This window comes from Talpa europaea, assembly GCF_964194135.1.
Source record: "Talpa europaea genome assembly, chromosome: 8".
Lineage (NCBI taxonomy): Eukaryota > Metazoa > Chordata > Mammalia > Eulipotyphla > Talpidae > Talpa > Talpa europaea.
The window spans coordinates 33475549-33490500 of NC_140075.1; the positions used below are offsets into that span (position 1 = coordinate 33475549).

Genomic DNA, 14952 nt, shown 5'->3' on the forward strand with positions numbered 1-14952 from the left:
ATTAGAATGGGGAATATCTTGAGAATGAGCACCAGTTTTGGAAGAATCAGTCCTGAGTTCAGAGACCTCATTTCTAGGGATAGCTTGGCAGTCTAGGTTTGTGGGAGTTAGCTTAATTTTAGAGATAAGGATTTCCACTCTTAGGGAGTCATCTCTGGAATGAAATTCAGATTGCTGGTTCAAATTGATTCAGATTAGTCTAGAGGTCATAAATAGGCCTAGACCTTTGGTCTTTGAATCTCAGCCCTGGATTCAAAGGTTTCATTGAAAGGCACTGCTAGTCAGTGAAGCCTGTCAATGCAGCTGGTCAACCACAACACCATTCCAGCCATGGTAGAGGTGGACAGAGCATGGAAAAAGAGGATTAGATAAAAGACTTTACCAAAGGTAACACAACTAGGTAGAAATAGAGTCACGATGTGAATGAGATCCATAGAACTCTAGGGAGCATACTCTTCACTGACGAGCCAGAGCAGGAAGATGGGGATGTCACTGGAAGGAATGAGACAGAAGGTTCAGTGAGAAGAACTTTATTTAGACATGCAGGAAATGACTCAACCTATCGGGAAAATAAATTCTGATTTGGAAAAAGACAGTAGATTCTTCGCTGTCTCTCCACCAAATCTGTGGAAGGAGTTATATGTCCTAGTTTGCAATAGGCTGCATCAGTCCTGGAGTTCAAGTGGTTTGGTGAGCAGATTAAATAGATAGAAATACATTTATTTGTCCAGGGTCTGAGTAAATTTTGGGATGAGCACTCAAGCTGGACCCAGCATGCTTTGAGCACCTGTCAGTGTAGCCTACCAAGTATCTACATACTATCCAGGCTTTTTCTGCCTAGAAAAAAAATTTTTTTGAGCATTGTTTGCCTGAAACTGTGCTAGGCACTTTGGAGAAAAGGTTAAGCAAAATTTGAAATAGAAGTGGAGGTGAGGACCTCCCCGCTGGCGCAGCGGTTGAGCGCAGGGTTGCGAAGCTGCCCGCGGCCTCTGCAGCGCCGGTTCGATCCCCGGCTGCTCCCCGGCCACCGGGTGAGGGTCCCACATGGCGTGCAGACCTCTCCTGCCGCCCGCTGCTCCCCTCAGCAGTGTACTTCGGTCCTTCTGCCTGCTCTGCTCTCCGCTCTGGCTCTGGTGAATTCTCTCACCCTCCCGCGCTTCTGACTGTACCCAGTGCTTGTATAAATAAATAAATAAATAAAAATTAATCTTAAAAATATATATATAAAAAAAAGAAGTGGAGGTGAGCTGAATATGAGAAATACATGGGCACTGTATTATGAGCAGAGATGAAGGCAAAAGGAGTGCCAGGCACAGCGCGAATGCAGATACCAGGATAACAGCTGTGCACAAGACATGCTGAACAATATGCCTGGTTAGAAGACAGGAAACTTGGGAGAGGCTGTTTCTGAAAACAAAAATAGCACAATACTGGAAGGATTGCAAGTGTTAAGTAGAGATTTAGATAATTGGTGAAGGGTTTAAGGAAGTGATAAGATCTTGGAAAATCAAACATGTGGAAAAAAATCAGAAAAATCACAGAAAAAATGAGTTATGCAAGAAAATAGTTGACCTAGAACAGGGGTTAACAGACTATGATCCCAAATCCACCTGCTGCCTACATTTGTATAGACTTCCACCTAGGAATAGTTTTTACATTTTAAATGGCTGGAAAAAATGAAAAGGACTGTTTCATAATACAGAAAAAATACAGGAGCTTCACATTTCAGTATTTGCAAAGTTTTATTGGAATGCTGCCACCTCATTCATTCATGTATTGACTATGACTGCATTTGCAGAGTGATAGAATTGAATAGATGTAGTCTGGCCCACAAAGCCTAAAATGTTTACTATCTGATCATTATTTATATAAAACATTTGCTAACCCAAAACAAGACAAGTTTTTGTTTTTCCTTTACATAGCCATTGTTGAAAACTCAGAAAACATGGATAAGCAAGGAGAATAAAACATAAATAACCTATATTCCTCATAATCCTACTGACCCAAGATGACCATTGTTGATAGTTTTTTTTTTAATAATAAATTTTATTTTTATATTCCCCATACAATTGCAACCCCCCCATTCTGACCCCAATCCCTCCCCTCCTGCCACCCACCCCCCAAAAAGTGTCTCTGGTTCATAGTTTTTTGTTGATTTTGATTTTCACTTTCTTATAGTTATTCATTTTCCTGGTCCCTTATTTAAGTTTTCTAGATTCCTGCTATGAGTGAGACCATCCTGTATTTTTCTTTTTCTTTCTGGCTTATTTCGCTGAGCATGATCCCTTCCAGAGCCATCCATGTTGCTGCAAATTGCATGTGTTTATCTTTTTTGAATGCTGAGTAATATTCCATGGTATATATGTACCACATCTTCTTGATCCAGTCATCTATTTTTGGGCATTTGGGCTGTTTCCAAAGCTTAGCTATTGCAAATAGTGCTGCTATAAACATAGGGGTGCAGGTGCTCTTTGGAATTGATGTTTCTGTGTCCTTTGGGTAAATACCTAGGAGTGGAATTGCTGGATCATATGGGAGCTCTATGTTTAGTAGGTCCAGAAATCTCCACACAGCTCCCAAGATGACCATTGTTGATAGTTTTTTTCTCTGTGTGTTAATGTGGCATTGGACTGTACATTTTTGTAAAATGTTCTTTAGCATGTTTTTAATATTTCCATATCATTAATATTTTTCTTCAAAATTATTTTAAGATGACTGCTTAGTATTCATTGTATAGCAGTGTCATTTTTAAGACTGTGAAACATTCACATATTGAATAAATATACTTATTGGTAAATCTCTGTAAACATCCATATTTTTCCTTAGTATGTTATTGTAAGTTGAAGTAACAGGTGGAATAGAGTGTACATATTCTAATATTGCTTGATAAACTCTAGTATTTATTAAGTTTTAAATTCTGTAATCAAAAAGAAAAATGTGAATCAAGAGAAACCTCAAACCATAATAAAGACTAGCCAGTATAGCCTATGGGAATGCCATTACGTATATTACAGACATAATTCTCATTTTAATATTTTAATGGATAAAAAAATTACACATTTATTTTTTATGGTTAAAAGTTTTTCATAAGAATCTTGCACTAAATATTTTAACGTGAAAGATTGTATATGGCAAGCATACAACTTAAAGCATAAAACAAATACTAGCATATCTAGTGGCAGCTTAAGAAATAAACACAATTTTGAAATATTAAATAATGTGACCAAAATATTTTCCTGATATATTTTAGTTTTAACTGCTTAGTTTGGTGTTTTTTCTAATTTTTCATTAGGGCATTCAACCTCTGCATTTTTTTAAGGCCTGTGGATTCATGTTTGTTTGAGGGATGACAAAGTGGCATTAGTACAACAGGGTTGTGAAAGGGACAATCTTAGGATTGGTGTTCTATGTGTTCCATACATTTAAGTAAATATAAAGGATGGATTTGATGTTATCCAAACTTGTTTTGGTTAATCATTGTGGTTAAATGCACAATTTCTCTTTTAATCAACCATAAAATGACTTCTAAATGGACTTCATTTTAATAGTGACCCAAGAGAAAGCCTCTCCCCTTTGTTTTTTAAAATTTTATCTTATTTATTTATGCATACAAAAGCTGGGGTTTAGGTTTGAGCTGTGAGGGGTAGAGGATTCACCAGAGACAGAGTGGGGAGCAGAACACGCAAATCTACTGAAATACACTGCTGAGGGGAGTAGCAGGTGAGATAGGAGAGGTCTACTGTGCCATGTGAGTTAGTGCCCTGGCCTAGGATCACATTTGTGCTGCAGTGGCTGCTGATACTTCATAGTGCTGAGATTTAACCCAGGGAGGCCCTCACCTTCATTTTTTAATTCATTGTTTTTAAAGTGCTTATAGTGACATTAAGTACGTCATTCATACTGCTTTTTAGCCATCACCATCCAATCTCCAGATCTTCTTTCACCTTCTAAAACTGAAAATCTATACCTATTAAACATTAATTCCATATTTACCCCTATTCCTAGCCCCTTGCAACCATCATTCTTCTCTCTCTCTGAATGTGACTACTTTTGGTACTCATATAAGTAGATTCATACAGTATTTGTCTCTTTTTGAATGGCTTATTTCACTGGCAAAATAACCTCAAGGCTCATCCATATTATAGCATGTGTCAGAATTTCCTTGATCTGTGATTTCTTGTTTTTGCAGGTATTTTAAGTTCCATATATTAATTACTTAAATGCATTTACTTAGGTGAAATTCTCTGATTTGTTTTCCTAAAGAGTAAAAGGAATGCTCCTTTGAAAGCTTTTAACAATCCTGTACATACTGATTAATGTTCATAGCAGCATTATCCACACTAGCGAAAAGCTGGAAACAATGTGGTATATTCATACAGTGAAATATTATTCAACCTTAAAAAAAGAAGGGGCTTCTGATACGTGCTATAATATGGGTGAACCTTGAAAATTCTATGCTAAGTGAAATAAGCCAGACACCATGACATGTTATATGAGGTCCCTAGAATAATCAAATTCATAGAGACAAGGTAAAATAGTATTTAGTAGGGGCTGAAGGGTAGAAAGAGCAGAATGAGGAGTTTGGTGTGTTTAATGGTATAACATTTCAGTTTGGGATGTTGAAGCAATCTGTGGTAATGCTTGCCCAACAATGTGAATGTGAATGTGCTTATGTCACTGAATTTTATACTCTAAAATGGTTAACATGGTACATTTTATATTGTCTATTTTATCACACTTTTGGAAAATAAAATATACACCCAAAGAACTCGCTTAATTACATTATTTTAGCTGTGTATAGAAATGACTTCATAGAACAATGACTAAATACTTTGTATTTGGATTTTTAAGCAAGGTTTATATAAGATAGTAATTTGAAGATATTCCCCACATCTCATGGCTATGAGAGTCTTGTAGCTCCACTTAAGACTATTGATGAGAATTTCAGTCCACTGTGACATGTCCCAGTATAAATTCTCCCTTGAATGTAGTTCTAGGGAAGTTGTTTTACAGGGTGAATTGCTGCTTGCTCTCTGCATGAGATAACAAGTAATCTAACTTTCTGTTTGGACTGTCAGGAATTGAAAGCCATCTTTTATGCTAATACTTTGTAGTGATTAGCAGGTCAAAACAGTTAATTCTTTGGAGAATTAGTAACCGTCCTTAAGTACATTCCTGCTTCTGAAGCAACTTGGTTATAATTCAGTATCTGTTGGTCTTTGCAATTTTAAATGTTTCTCTGTCCCACATATCTTAGTACTGTGTTCCTATCACATAGGCACTTATATTCTGTTTCTGGAAAATAATTCTCATATCCTTGAGGTTCCACTAAGAGCTCTCCAATGCACTGAATATATGCCTGTTTTAAATCAGATAATCTCCACTATTGCTGTCAATTTTGGTTTTAAACATAGCCATCCAGGTGTTTTCTAATGATGCAGTATTAAACAAAACCTAAAACCATTCACATGGACAATCCTCTATGCATAATCCACATGTCCATTCACATGGACAATCCTCTATGCATAAAAGCTACAGTTCTGCTTTTTAGGCCCTGGTTTTTAACTGCTTTTTTTTTTTTCTTCCTTCAAATATCCAGTCAGCTGGCAAGTCCTATAGTTCCTGTCTTTACATTTACTTTACATCTGATCCTTAGTTTCTGATCTCAGTGCCAGGCTCTCCGATCTCCTTCAGTTCTTTGTAATAATCCACCACCTAAATGTCTTCATCAGGTTGGTTTGCTATACAGAATACCACAGATAAGGTGGTCTTGTAAAGAACAGAAATTTGTTTATAGGTGTTCTGGCTAGAAGTCTACAGTCAGGGTTCCAGCATGGTTGGGTTCTGATGAAGGCTTTCTTCCATGTTGTAAACTGTAGACTTCTTCCTGTGTCTTCACAGGGTGAAAAGGGTAATGGGTCTTGCTAGGGTCTGTTTTATAAGGACACTAATCCCATTCATTCATGAGGGCAGAACCCAATAAATGACCCCAACTCCAAATAACATCACACTGGATGTTAGGATTTTGAACTGGGTTCAAAATGCATTATCTTCTAACAGGATTCTCTACCACAATGCTCCTTTATCCAATCAGTCTCTTATGTTATGTCAAGTCCATTTTCAGTCTTGGCATTTACGGAGGCCTTCCATAATGTGGCTCAAACCAAGGGTCTGGTCTAATTACCACTACCACTTTTAATACAACCCCTGGCCCAGCCAAACTGAAGTGTTTATCTCTATAGCCTGTACCCAATTTTCTTACTTTCATGTTATTAGGTCTTCGTGGAAAGAAGTGCTTCTCCCCTTCCCACCTCTAGTTTCTGCCATTCAGAAATACTGTCCATCCTTTATATGCCACTTCCTTAACTGAACTTTTCTTGATTCTCTCCAAAGATGTAATCTCTCCCTGTTTTAACCTTCCTCTAGTCTTTCATATCTGGTTGATTGCCTTGTGGCAAATAGTACATTCTTTTTATATTTAACCTATTTGCATATTTCTCTGACCTACTGAAGCTTCTGAGATAATAAAGCATGTTTCATTCGCTGCTTACCATGAGTTCCTTTATGTCTTCTGTTTAAATCAGTACCTGGCATTCACAAAGGTACTCAAATAGTATTTAATGCATTGAAATGGGCAAAACTCCCAACACTAGCGACTTACCCCAAGGAACAACAAAAAAATGGGTTGAACAAAAGGCCCTATTTGTATAAAAAAGTTTATTCAGAATAGCAATGTTTATTCAGAATGTTGACTCAAAGAAGACGTTGATTTCAGAACATAAAAGTTCAACCATAAGGAAGTGTTGGATAAATTAAGGGCAAGGTCCAAATCTAATTCTTTTCCTGTGCCTGGCCCTTGGGAAGTATTTAACATTTACTGAATGGCATGCCACTGCTTTGCATATTATATTCCCAAGCGCATATGAAAGCAGGTCAAGGAAAAAACAACGCAAAACGTACGGATTACATCTTAGAAAACCTACGCTGGGGCCTCGTAACAGCAGCAGGGGCCGGCGGAAGCCACCGCCGTGCGGCAGTTTAAAGGGCGTCCTCTGCCCAGCGTTGATCCTCGCGGCCCTGTGAAGTGCACGCGGGGGTGTTATTAACTCGGCTTTACCGGCTACGGAAACTGACCTACTGGGGTCAGAAACGACTCAGGCGGAGCCTGTGCTCCCGCCCCGCCCCCGGCCCGAGGCTCCGTCCCCGCCACCCCGCGGCCGCCGGGCGTGGCGCTGGGGCCTGGGTTTCCCCTCCGGGCCGGCCGTCTCCCCTCGCGCGGGCGGCCCCGCGACCATAGAGTCCGGAAGCGCGGCCAGAGCGGCTCCCGGGGGCCGCGCGCTCCGGCCCGGGACAGCGAGGGCCGCGCCCGGGCGGGCGGGATGGCCGCGGCGCTGGCCCTGAGGGTGGTCACCGGGCTGGCGGCCGCGGCGCTGGCGGCCGTGCTCTTGGAGCACTACGGCCTGGCCGGCCCGCCCTCGCCGCTGCCCCAGCCCCGCGCCCCCAGAAGCCCGCACCCCGCCCCGGGCCCTGAAGCCGGCAACCTCTTCTGGGGTCTGCAGGTGACGCGGGGGGGGGGCGGGGGCAGAGCTGTCACGACGCGAGGAGGCGCGGGCGCGGCCGTGCGGGCGCGATACGGGCGGGTTTGGGCCCCAAACCCCGGGCTGGCGTGGGGTCAGGGGGAAGTCGGCCCTCCCCTGGGGAATGCCCGGATGCGCTGCATTTTTGCCTTTTCCTTCCGCGGGAGAGAGCCGCTGGGTCGCCTCTGTAAGTGCTGCCTCTCCCTGACTCGGCTGTCTCTGCTTAATACCTGCTTTCGGCAGATATCCGACATTCACCTGAGCAGGTATCACGATCCAGGCAGAGCTGTAGACTTAGAGAAATTCTGCTCTGAAACTATTGACATCATTCAACCAGCCCTCGTCCTAGCCACAGGTAGGGAGGATTGCCGCGCTGTCCTGTGGTGCTGTAGTTTGGGTGGTAGAATACCAGTCAGGCCTGCAGCTTTTTAACTTTGGGGACTTTCAGAACACCATAGCCTCAACCCTAAGTGAGTCCTCCTCCTGCAGAGGAGAAGGGACATCATATTTCCCTTCAGCTAGGATTGAACCTGTCAAGAGCCAGTCTCTATGACTTAGTGGTTGGAACAGGCTCACGATTTCCCGTTACTGCGCTGTCTGTTATATTTGTTTCTTTTGTTACTGTTGCAATCCTGGATTTGAGAAAGCATTGGGAAAGCTCTTTCATCACAAATCAAAAGTTCTCTCGCAAACTTTTCACGTTCTCCGTAGTAACAATCTTGTATTGTTATTGTGGGAGTCTTCAAGTGACTTGGAACACTTCATCTTCTTCTCTTGGTACTTCTGTTATTTGGATTCTCTAAAATCTTCAATCCCCTAACCATTTGCTCCCAAACTGTGGGAGGAGAATTCAAGTGTCTGTCTGGTTTCCTACAAATTTTGATATTTCATTTTCCAAATCACACCTTCCAGATTGCTTCTTGCTGTAAAAATAATAGTCAGATCACATATCCTAATTTTGGGATTTGGAAAATGTGTCTCCCATAGGCACTAGGTACCTGCCCAGAGTGTTGGAATTTCTAATAGAGGCTTTTCATTTTATCAGAATCTCCTGGTACATTCTGTACTGTGTCTTAAAAAAAAGTTTCATGACTCATTTCTAATATCATATCTAATATCAGGTTAAATAGGGCACTTGCTAACTTCAGAAACTAAAGCCCTTGCTGAAAAAATTTAGATGCCTTGCTGTGGACATAGATGGACTCATAAGTGCTTATGCTTACACATGTTGAGTATTTGAAGTATCTTAGTTTCTTTAGTGTGCACTTAAAAAAAATTAACTGCCTGAGATTTATTTTGCACTGTGATTCAATTCATATGTAAATCTACAGGAGACCTGACAGATGCCAAAACAAAGGAACAATTGGGATCCACACAGCAAGAGGTAGAATGGCAAACTTACCAACATATTCTGAAGAAGACAAGGGTCATGGAAAAAACCAAGTGGCTCGATATCAAAGGAAATCATGGTAAGAATCAAGATCCAGTTATAATTAAGACTAGACTTTTTTCTCCCATCAGGAGCCTAGATTCTCCAATTTAGATTGTAAAACTATAAAATGAGATATTGTAACATAGATTTAGATATACTGAGAGCCACCACTCTGAAATATAGCTATAATATATACTATTAAAACATCAGGTGTCACTCTTAGCTTTGGAGGGGAAAATTGGTATGGCCTTTTCTTTATATGGAAGAAAAGTTCTAGTAGAACCCATGCTGGTGAATCTATTTAAAATATGTGCATTTTGGTGGGCCTTCCTGGTGGCCCAAGGGGTTAAGCACTGCGCTGTGAAGCAACCCACAGCCTCTGCAGCACAAGTTCGATCCCAGGGCCGACAGAGAGCAACCCACATGGTGCAGCAGACCTCTCCTGACTCACCTGCTGCTCCCCTCAGCAGTGTATTTCGGTCAGTCTGCCTGTTCTGTTCCCCACTCTGTCTCTGGTGAATCCTCTCACCCTCCCGCACGTCTGGCCTATACCCCAGCTCTTGTATGCATAAATAAGTTTTAAAAATCTTAAAAAAAAAGTGTATATTTTGGTCCTCCCAGGTGGTGCAAGGGTTAGGACGCAACCTATGAAGTTATCCACAGCCACTGCAGTATGAGTTCAATCCTGAGTCGCCCACTGCTCCCCTCAGCAGTGTATTTCAGTCAGTTTGCCTGTTCTGTTCCCCACACTGTCTCCGGTGAATCCTCTCAACCCCCCCACACCTCTGGTCTGTACCCCATTTCTTGTATGCATAAATAAATAAATCTTTTTTAAAAATGTACATTTTGCTATGTGAAAGAACCCAAACCCATACCTCTACATCCTGTGTGATCCCAGTGATAAGATATTGATATTAAAGAAATGACAGACAAAGAACAGATTGTGGTTGCCAGGGGCTGGAAATAGGAGAAATTAACTACATAGAGAATGTCTTGAGAGAATTTTGTGGGAACTATCCTGTATCTTGCCTGTAGTGGTAGATACATGACTATGCATTTGTTAAAGCATATAGAAATGTGCATCACAAAAAATGAACTTTGCTGTGTATATTAAAAATGAAAATGCAAGTACATTTCCCTATGCATGAGGAAAGAAATGGCTACTCCTTCCAATTTTTAAGATTATCGTGTTTGCGAAGAAATGAACGCTTTTCCATAAAGAGTCCTGATGGTAGATTTGTTTGTTTTATAATGGCTGATTTTATTATTATTTACTTAATTTGTTGTTTCATTTGATCAATTGATTCTGATGAGTACCTATTTATATGTAAATGATAATTTTAAACAGATAAATTTATCTACTAAAATATGTAGCTAGTAGTTTGATCAGAATCCTCTTTAGAAATGAATAGTTCTTGCAATGCAGCTAGGAATTATAAATTAAAATAGGATATCTGGCCTACAATTGTCTCTGGTTTATTTACATTTTCTTTTTTTCCTGATCCTAATTAGCTATACAAATCAAAAAAATTTTTGCAGTAAATAGCAAATCAAACAATAAATATCAAACAGACCCCTTTGATTAAAAAAATTAGATAATCCTTTGGAATTCATAATAATCTAACTTTACTTATATAGAATTTTAGCTTTTTCTCTAAGTTAATTATTATAAATATAGTAGATCCCCAGAATTCAAAGCATCTGGACAATTTTAGCTAATGCAGTCTATGAAATAGTTGTATTCCAATTTAAATATTCTAAGATGTTCTTAATCTTACCCCTTACCATTATCTAACTCCTTTTTTACTGAATTGTTTTTAAGATTTAAGAAGAGAGGAACTTTGGCCCTGTTTTTAAAGTGAGCACCTGTTATGGATCTTTATATATCAGACTTGAGTCCAGTCCTTGTTGGCTTCCAAAATCTCATGATTAAAACAAAAGCAACAATGGTCCAATCTTACTGATTGTTCTGAATTGTATATAATTCAGTATTATTCTCTAATATACTAAGTGGTACCTTAAATGTTTCAGATAATCTGCAGTCCATTAAGTTTCAAAAATTATCAACCTCATTAATTGTGTTTTACCATTTAAAGTGTTATTGAAAGAATTGTCATTTTCCTTTAGTTGATTAACATGTTTGCATTTTTCTTTTTAATATAGATGATATTTTCTCTTTTCTTTTTATTTAGATGCATTCAACATTCCAAGTCTGGACAGTGTCGAGAATTATTACAGGTACTGTAATGAACAGACCATGGTACAGAGTCTGTGTTATAGGGAAGGTATAGTCAGTTGAATGAATGAATGAAAACTTTGCTTTACAGCTGAATTTTCTATATTAAGAAAACCTCTGGTAATTTAGGAAATGATGCTTGCTTTTTTTTTGGTAACGGATTCAGTTCTTTTTTACTTGGACTTTTTCCTTCTTTTTATTTCATCCATCTTTAATTTTTTTATTTTTGCTAAATGGTGCTTTTAATATTACACACAGACTTTTAGTTGCCATTGTTGCGTAGCACAAATCATTTGGAGCAGAGATTTTCAGCTAGAGTACTGTGGATTTTAAGAATATTGAGATACTGATTCTCTTAGCCTTGTGTTGGTTGAACAGTCCAGTGGGCACCCCTGGCTGCTTTGTCTTTTAAAATTTTCTTTATGTGCTATGAATGTGAAAATATTGTGAATGTGAAAGAATTTTTCAGTTAGAAAACTAATTCTCTAGTTACAATTCTACTTTTGGTTGTAGTTTCACTTTTAGTTCTAGGACATGAAGTGGCTTTGTTCTGCATTGTCAACCACTCAAGAAGCAAGTTTTATTGAGAGCCCATCGTTAAATAGAATCAGAGGTACAAGTGATTATATTAAAAAAGTATATAGCCTCTACCTTCAAGGAAGTCTAGTTAAGTAAGATAAAAATTGTTTAGGAAAAAATTAGAAAAGAACATGAAGAAAGGGCTGATGAAATCCTAGATTTTTTTGTTATACATGATAATTACTGAGAAATCAGAAAAGGCAGAGGTCACCAAGGGATGGACATAGAGAAGACTTTATATTTTACTTTTTCTTACTAAGATATAATTAACATATAACATTGTCTAAGTGGAAGTGCTCCTGCATATCCATGTGATACATGTATCACTGCAATACGATTATCGCCATAGCGGTAGCGTTAGCTAACACCTCTATCACATTATATAATTAGCCTTCTTTTGTGTGAAGAGAATAATTAAGATCTAATTTCTTGACATTTGTAACAAAGTATTGTTGACTATAATTATTATGCTGTGTGTTAGATTTCCAGAACTTATCTTTAGTTGCATGTTAGAGAAGACTATGTAAGAGAAGCAAAAATTACAGCCAGTCTTAAAAGGCGGGTAGCACATAGACAATTAAGAAATCCTGAGGGCCATATCTTACACACAAAAAATTAGAGTTTTAGAAGCCAGAATGAGTTCTTTGGGGTAATCTGAAAACAAGTATATTCAAAATAAATGTTCATGATGAGGAGTAGTGTGACATTGGATAGGTAGCTTCAGACAAATTTATGGAGGTCTTAAATGGAAGGCATAGAAATTTAGATGTGATGGAAAATTCTTCATAATTCACTTTAGGTCCCTAAAGATACAAATAGCATAATGAAAATAGTATTTTATAAGGGCGATCATACTACAAGGAGAGAGGATAGGAATAAAGGGGGAAAGCAGGAGAGATTGAAAGTATGTAGAACAAATCAGAGGGTCCCTCATGCTCCATTCATGATATGGCAAGGACCTGAGATGAATAGAAGGCATACCTACCTAAACAAAATTCATGGATAAGGGGATGGTGACATCAGTTTGAGGATGATGGATCAAAAAGCGATGATTTACTAACATATAATGAGAGTCAACACAGTTTGGAAGACTAGGCTGTTTACTTCTGTTAATATGACAAAGGAAAAGGACAAAGATGAAAATCTTTCATCTCCTATTAACTGTATCTTTAAGTTAATAGAACTTAGGGTCCTTCTAGTTATTGAGAAAGTCAAATCATTAGTCACATTAAAGCTTCTTTCACTTTTTGTTTTTGTTTCTAACTCTGTAAACTTTATCTAAATTTAATAAGTGACATTTTGCTGGGAATAGAGCTTTTACAGATGTTATAAGTCCAAAGGGGGGAAAAGATCTTAAAGTTAAATCTTGATATTAAGAATGTTCAGAATGCCAAAATGCAGAATTCAAAAAATGTTAACTATGATATATTTTAACCTTTGTTTTCAAGTAGTTGGATTATTTTGGAGATAGTTGGATTTAATGTGTTAAAAATGTAGGAAAAAAACCAACATCTGTGGAATTATAGGATCCTGAAGAGTAATTCTAAAAATGAATTAAGCAGGAAAAATGTAAATAAAAATTTTAATGAGAAAAAGACCCTTTAAATAGAAATTTTTTAAAAGTCATTAAGAAAGGCAATGGAGGGGCCTCCTAGGTGGCCCAAGGGGGTAAGTGTTGCACTATGAAGCAATTTGCAGCATCTGCAGCACGAGTTTGATCCCTGGCCGGCCAAGGAGCAACCCACATGGCGCAGCAGACCTCTCCTGACTCGCCCACTGCTCCCCTCAGCAGTGTATTTCAGTCAGTCTGCCTGTTCTGTTCCCCACTCTGTCTCTGGTGAATCTTCTCACTCCCTGCATCTCTGACCTGTACCCCAGCTCTTGTATGCATAAATAAATAAATCTTTAAAAAAAAAAAAAGGCAATGGCATGAATTAACTGCTAATTATAAAATCTATGGCACTACATTTTTGTTTTATTTTATTTTTAAAGATTTATTTATTTATGCATATAAGAAACTGGGGAACAGGCCAGAGATGTGAGGGGTAAGAGGATTCATCAGAGGCATAGTGGGGAACAGAATAGGCAGAGTGACTGAAATATACTGCTGAAGGGAGCAGCAGGTGAGACAGCTGTACCATGTGGGTAGCTCCCTGGCTGGGGATTGAACTCATGCTGTAGCGTCTGTGGATAGCTTCGTAGGTTGTATCTTAACCCTTTGTGCCACCAGGGTGGCCCGGCACTACATTTTTAAATATTTTGTGACTGATGTGACTTTAAAGCTCTCTGACAGCTCAGAAGTTTATTTGTATTTTTTCATGTACATTCTTAAGTAAAACATAAGACCCTTAGGTATTGATATTTTCTTATAATGTTCTGACACTTTAATAATATAGGTATGCTCCCAATATAATCTATGCTTCATATTTATGCAACAAATACATAATAGTGCCTGTTCCTTGCACTATTCTTTCTTCCTGCTCTTCACTTTCCAACTTTATGGACATCTGAAACTGTTGATACTTTCTTTTACTCATTTCATCATGGAAGTCCTGAAGTCTGGGCATGTCAGACAGCATCACCTTAAACCAGAAGATAGCCAATTTTAGCAACTATCTGCTTGAGAGAATTTTATTTGGAGGGGTTTGAGCTCATCCATTCCTCCAGATCAGCTTTTCTCAAACTCTGGTCCATGTATCTCTAGCTTTCTGTGAGCTTCTAAAAGGCACTCCTGAAAAACCTAGGGGTGAGTGCAGAAGAGAGTTCCATAGACAGATAAGGAAAACAGTGCATCTTTCACCCAAACCTGAAGACTCACATGAACATTTAAGTATATTAATTTTTATTATATTTGTTTCTTTTACCCTCCACCACACTACCTGTGCCCATACCCCATGTACCTCCCTCCCACTGTTGGTATTTAAAGTGATGAAGACTTAAGGAGGTTGTGTTTGTTACCAATATGTTTTTAGGAACTACAAAAGATTAATTGACCCACACCTCGACTTACATTTTTCTCCTGGCTTGATGACTTCATCTTTGCAAGGCTTTGATGTGAGTTAAGCATATGTAGTCCTATTTCAAGAAATAAACACCTTTTGTATCTTACTACACTAAGAATGCTGCTA

At 38.8% G+C, this 14952-nt stretch overlaps 1 protein-coding gene across 4 annotated transcripts in view; it reads left to right on the forward strand.

The window, feature by feature from the left end:
- Positions 1-7379: 7379 nt before the first annotated feature.
- TMEM62 (transmembrane protein 62) overlaps positions 7380-14952 on the forward strand; it is a gene marked incomplete at both ends in the record, with an annotated part of 35385 nt that continues 27812 nt past the window's right edge. For 2 of the 4 annotated variants that reach the window (XM_084240356.1, XM_084240357.1), the window contains 4 exons: positions 7380-7559; positions 7821-7932; positions 8909-9046; positions 11202-11247. In XM_084240356.1, the coding sequence (XP_084096482.1) occupies positions 7380-7559; positions 7821-7932; positions 8909-9046; positions 11202-11247 (476 nt within the window). Of the gene's footprint in view, positions 7560-7820; positions 7933-8908; positions 9047-11201; positions 11248-14952 lie in introns of those variants that run through there. The other 2 variants (XM_084240358.1, XM_084240359.1) reach the window with 1 other exon arrangement.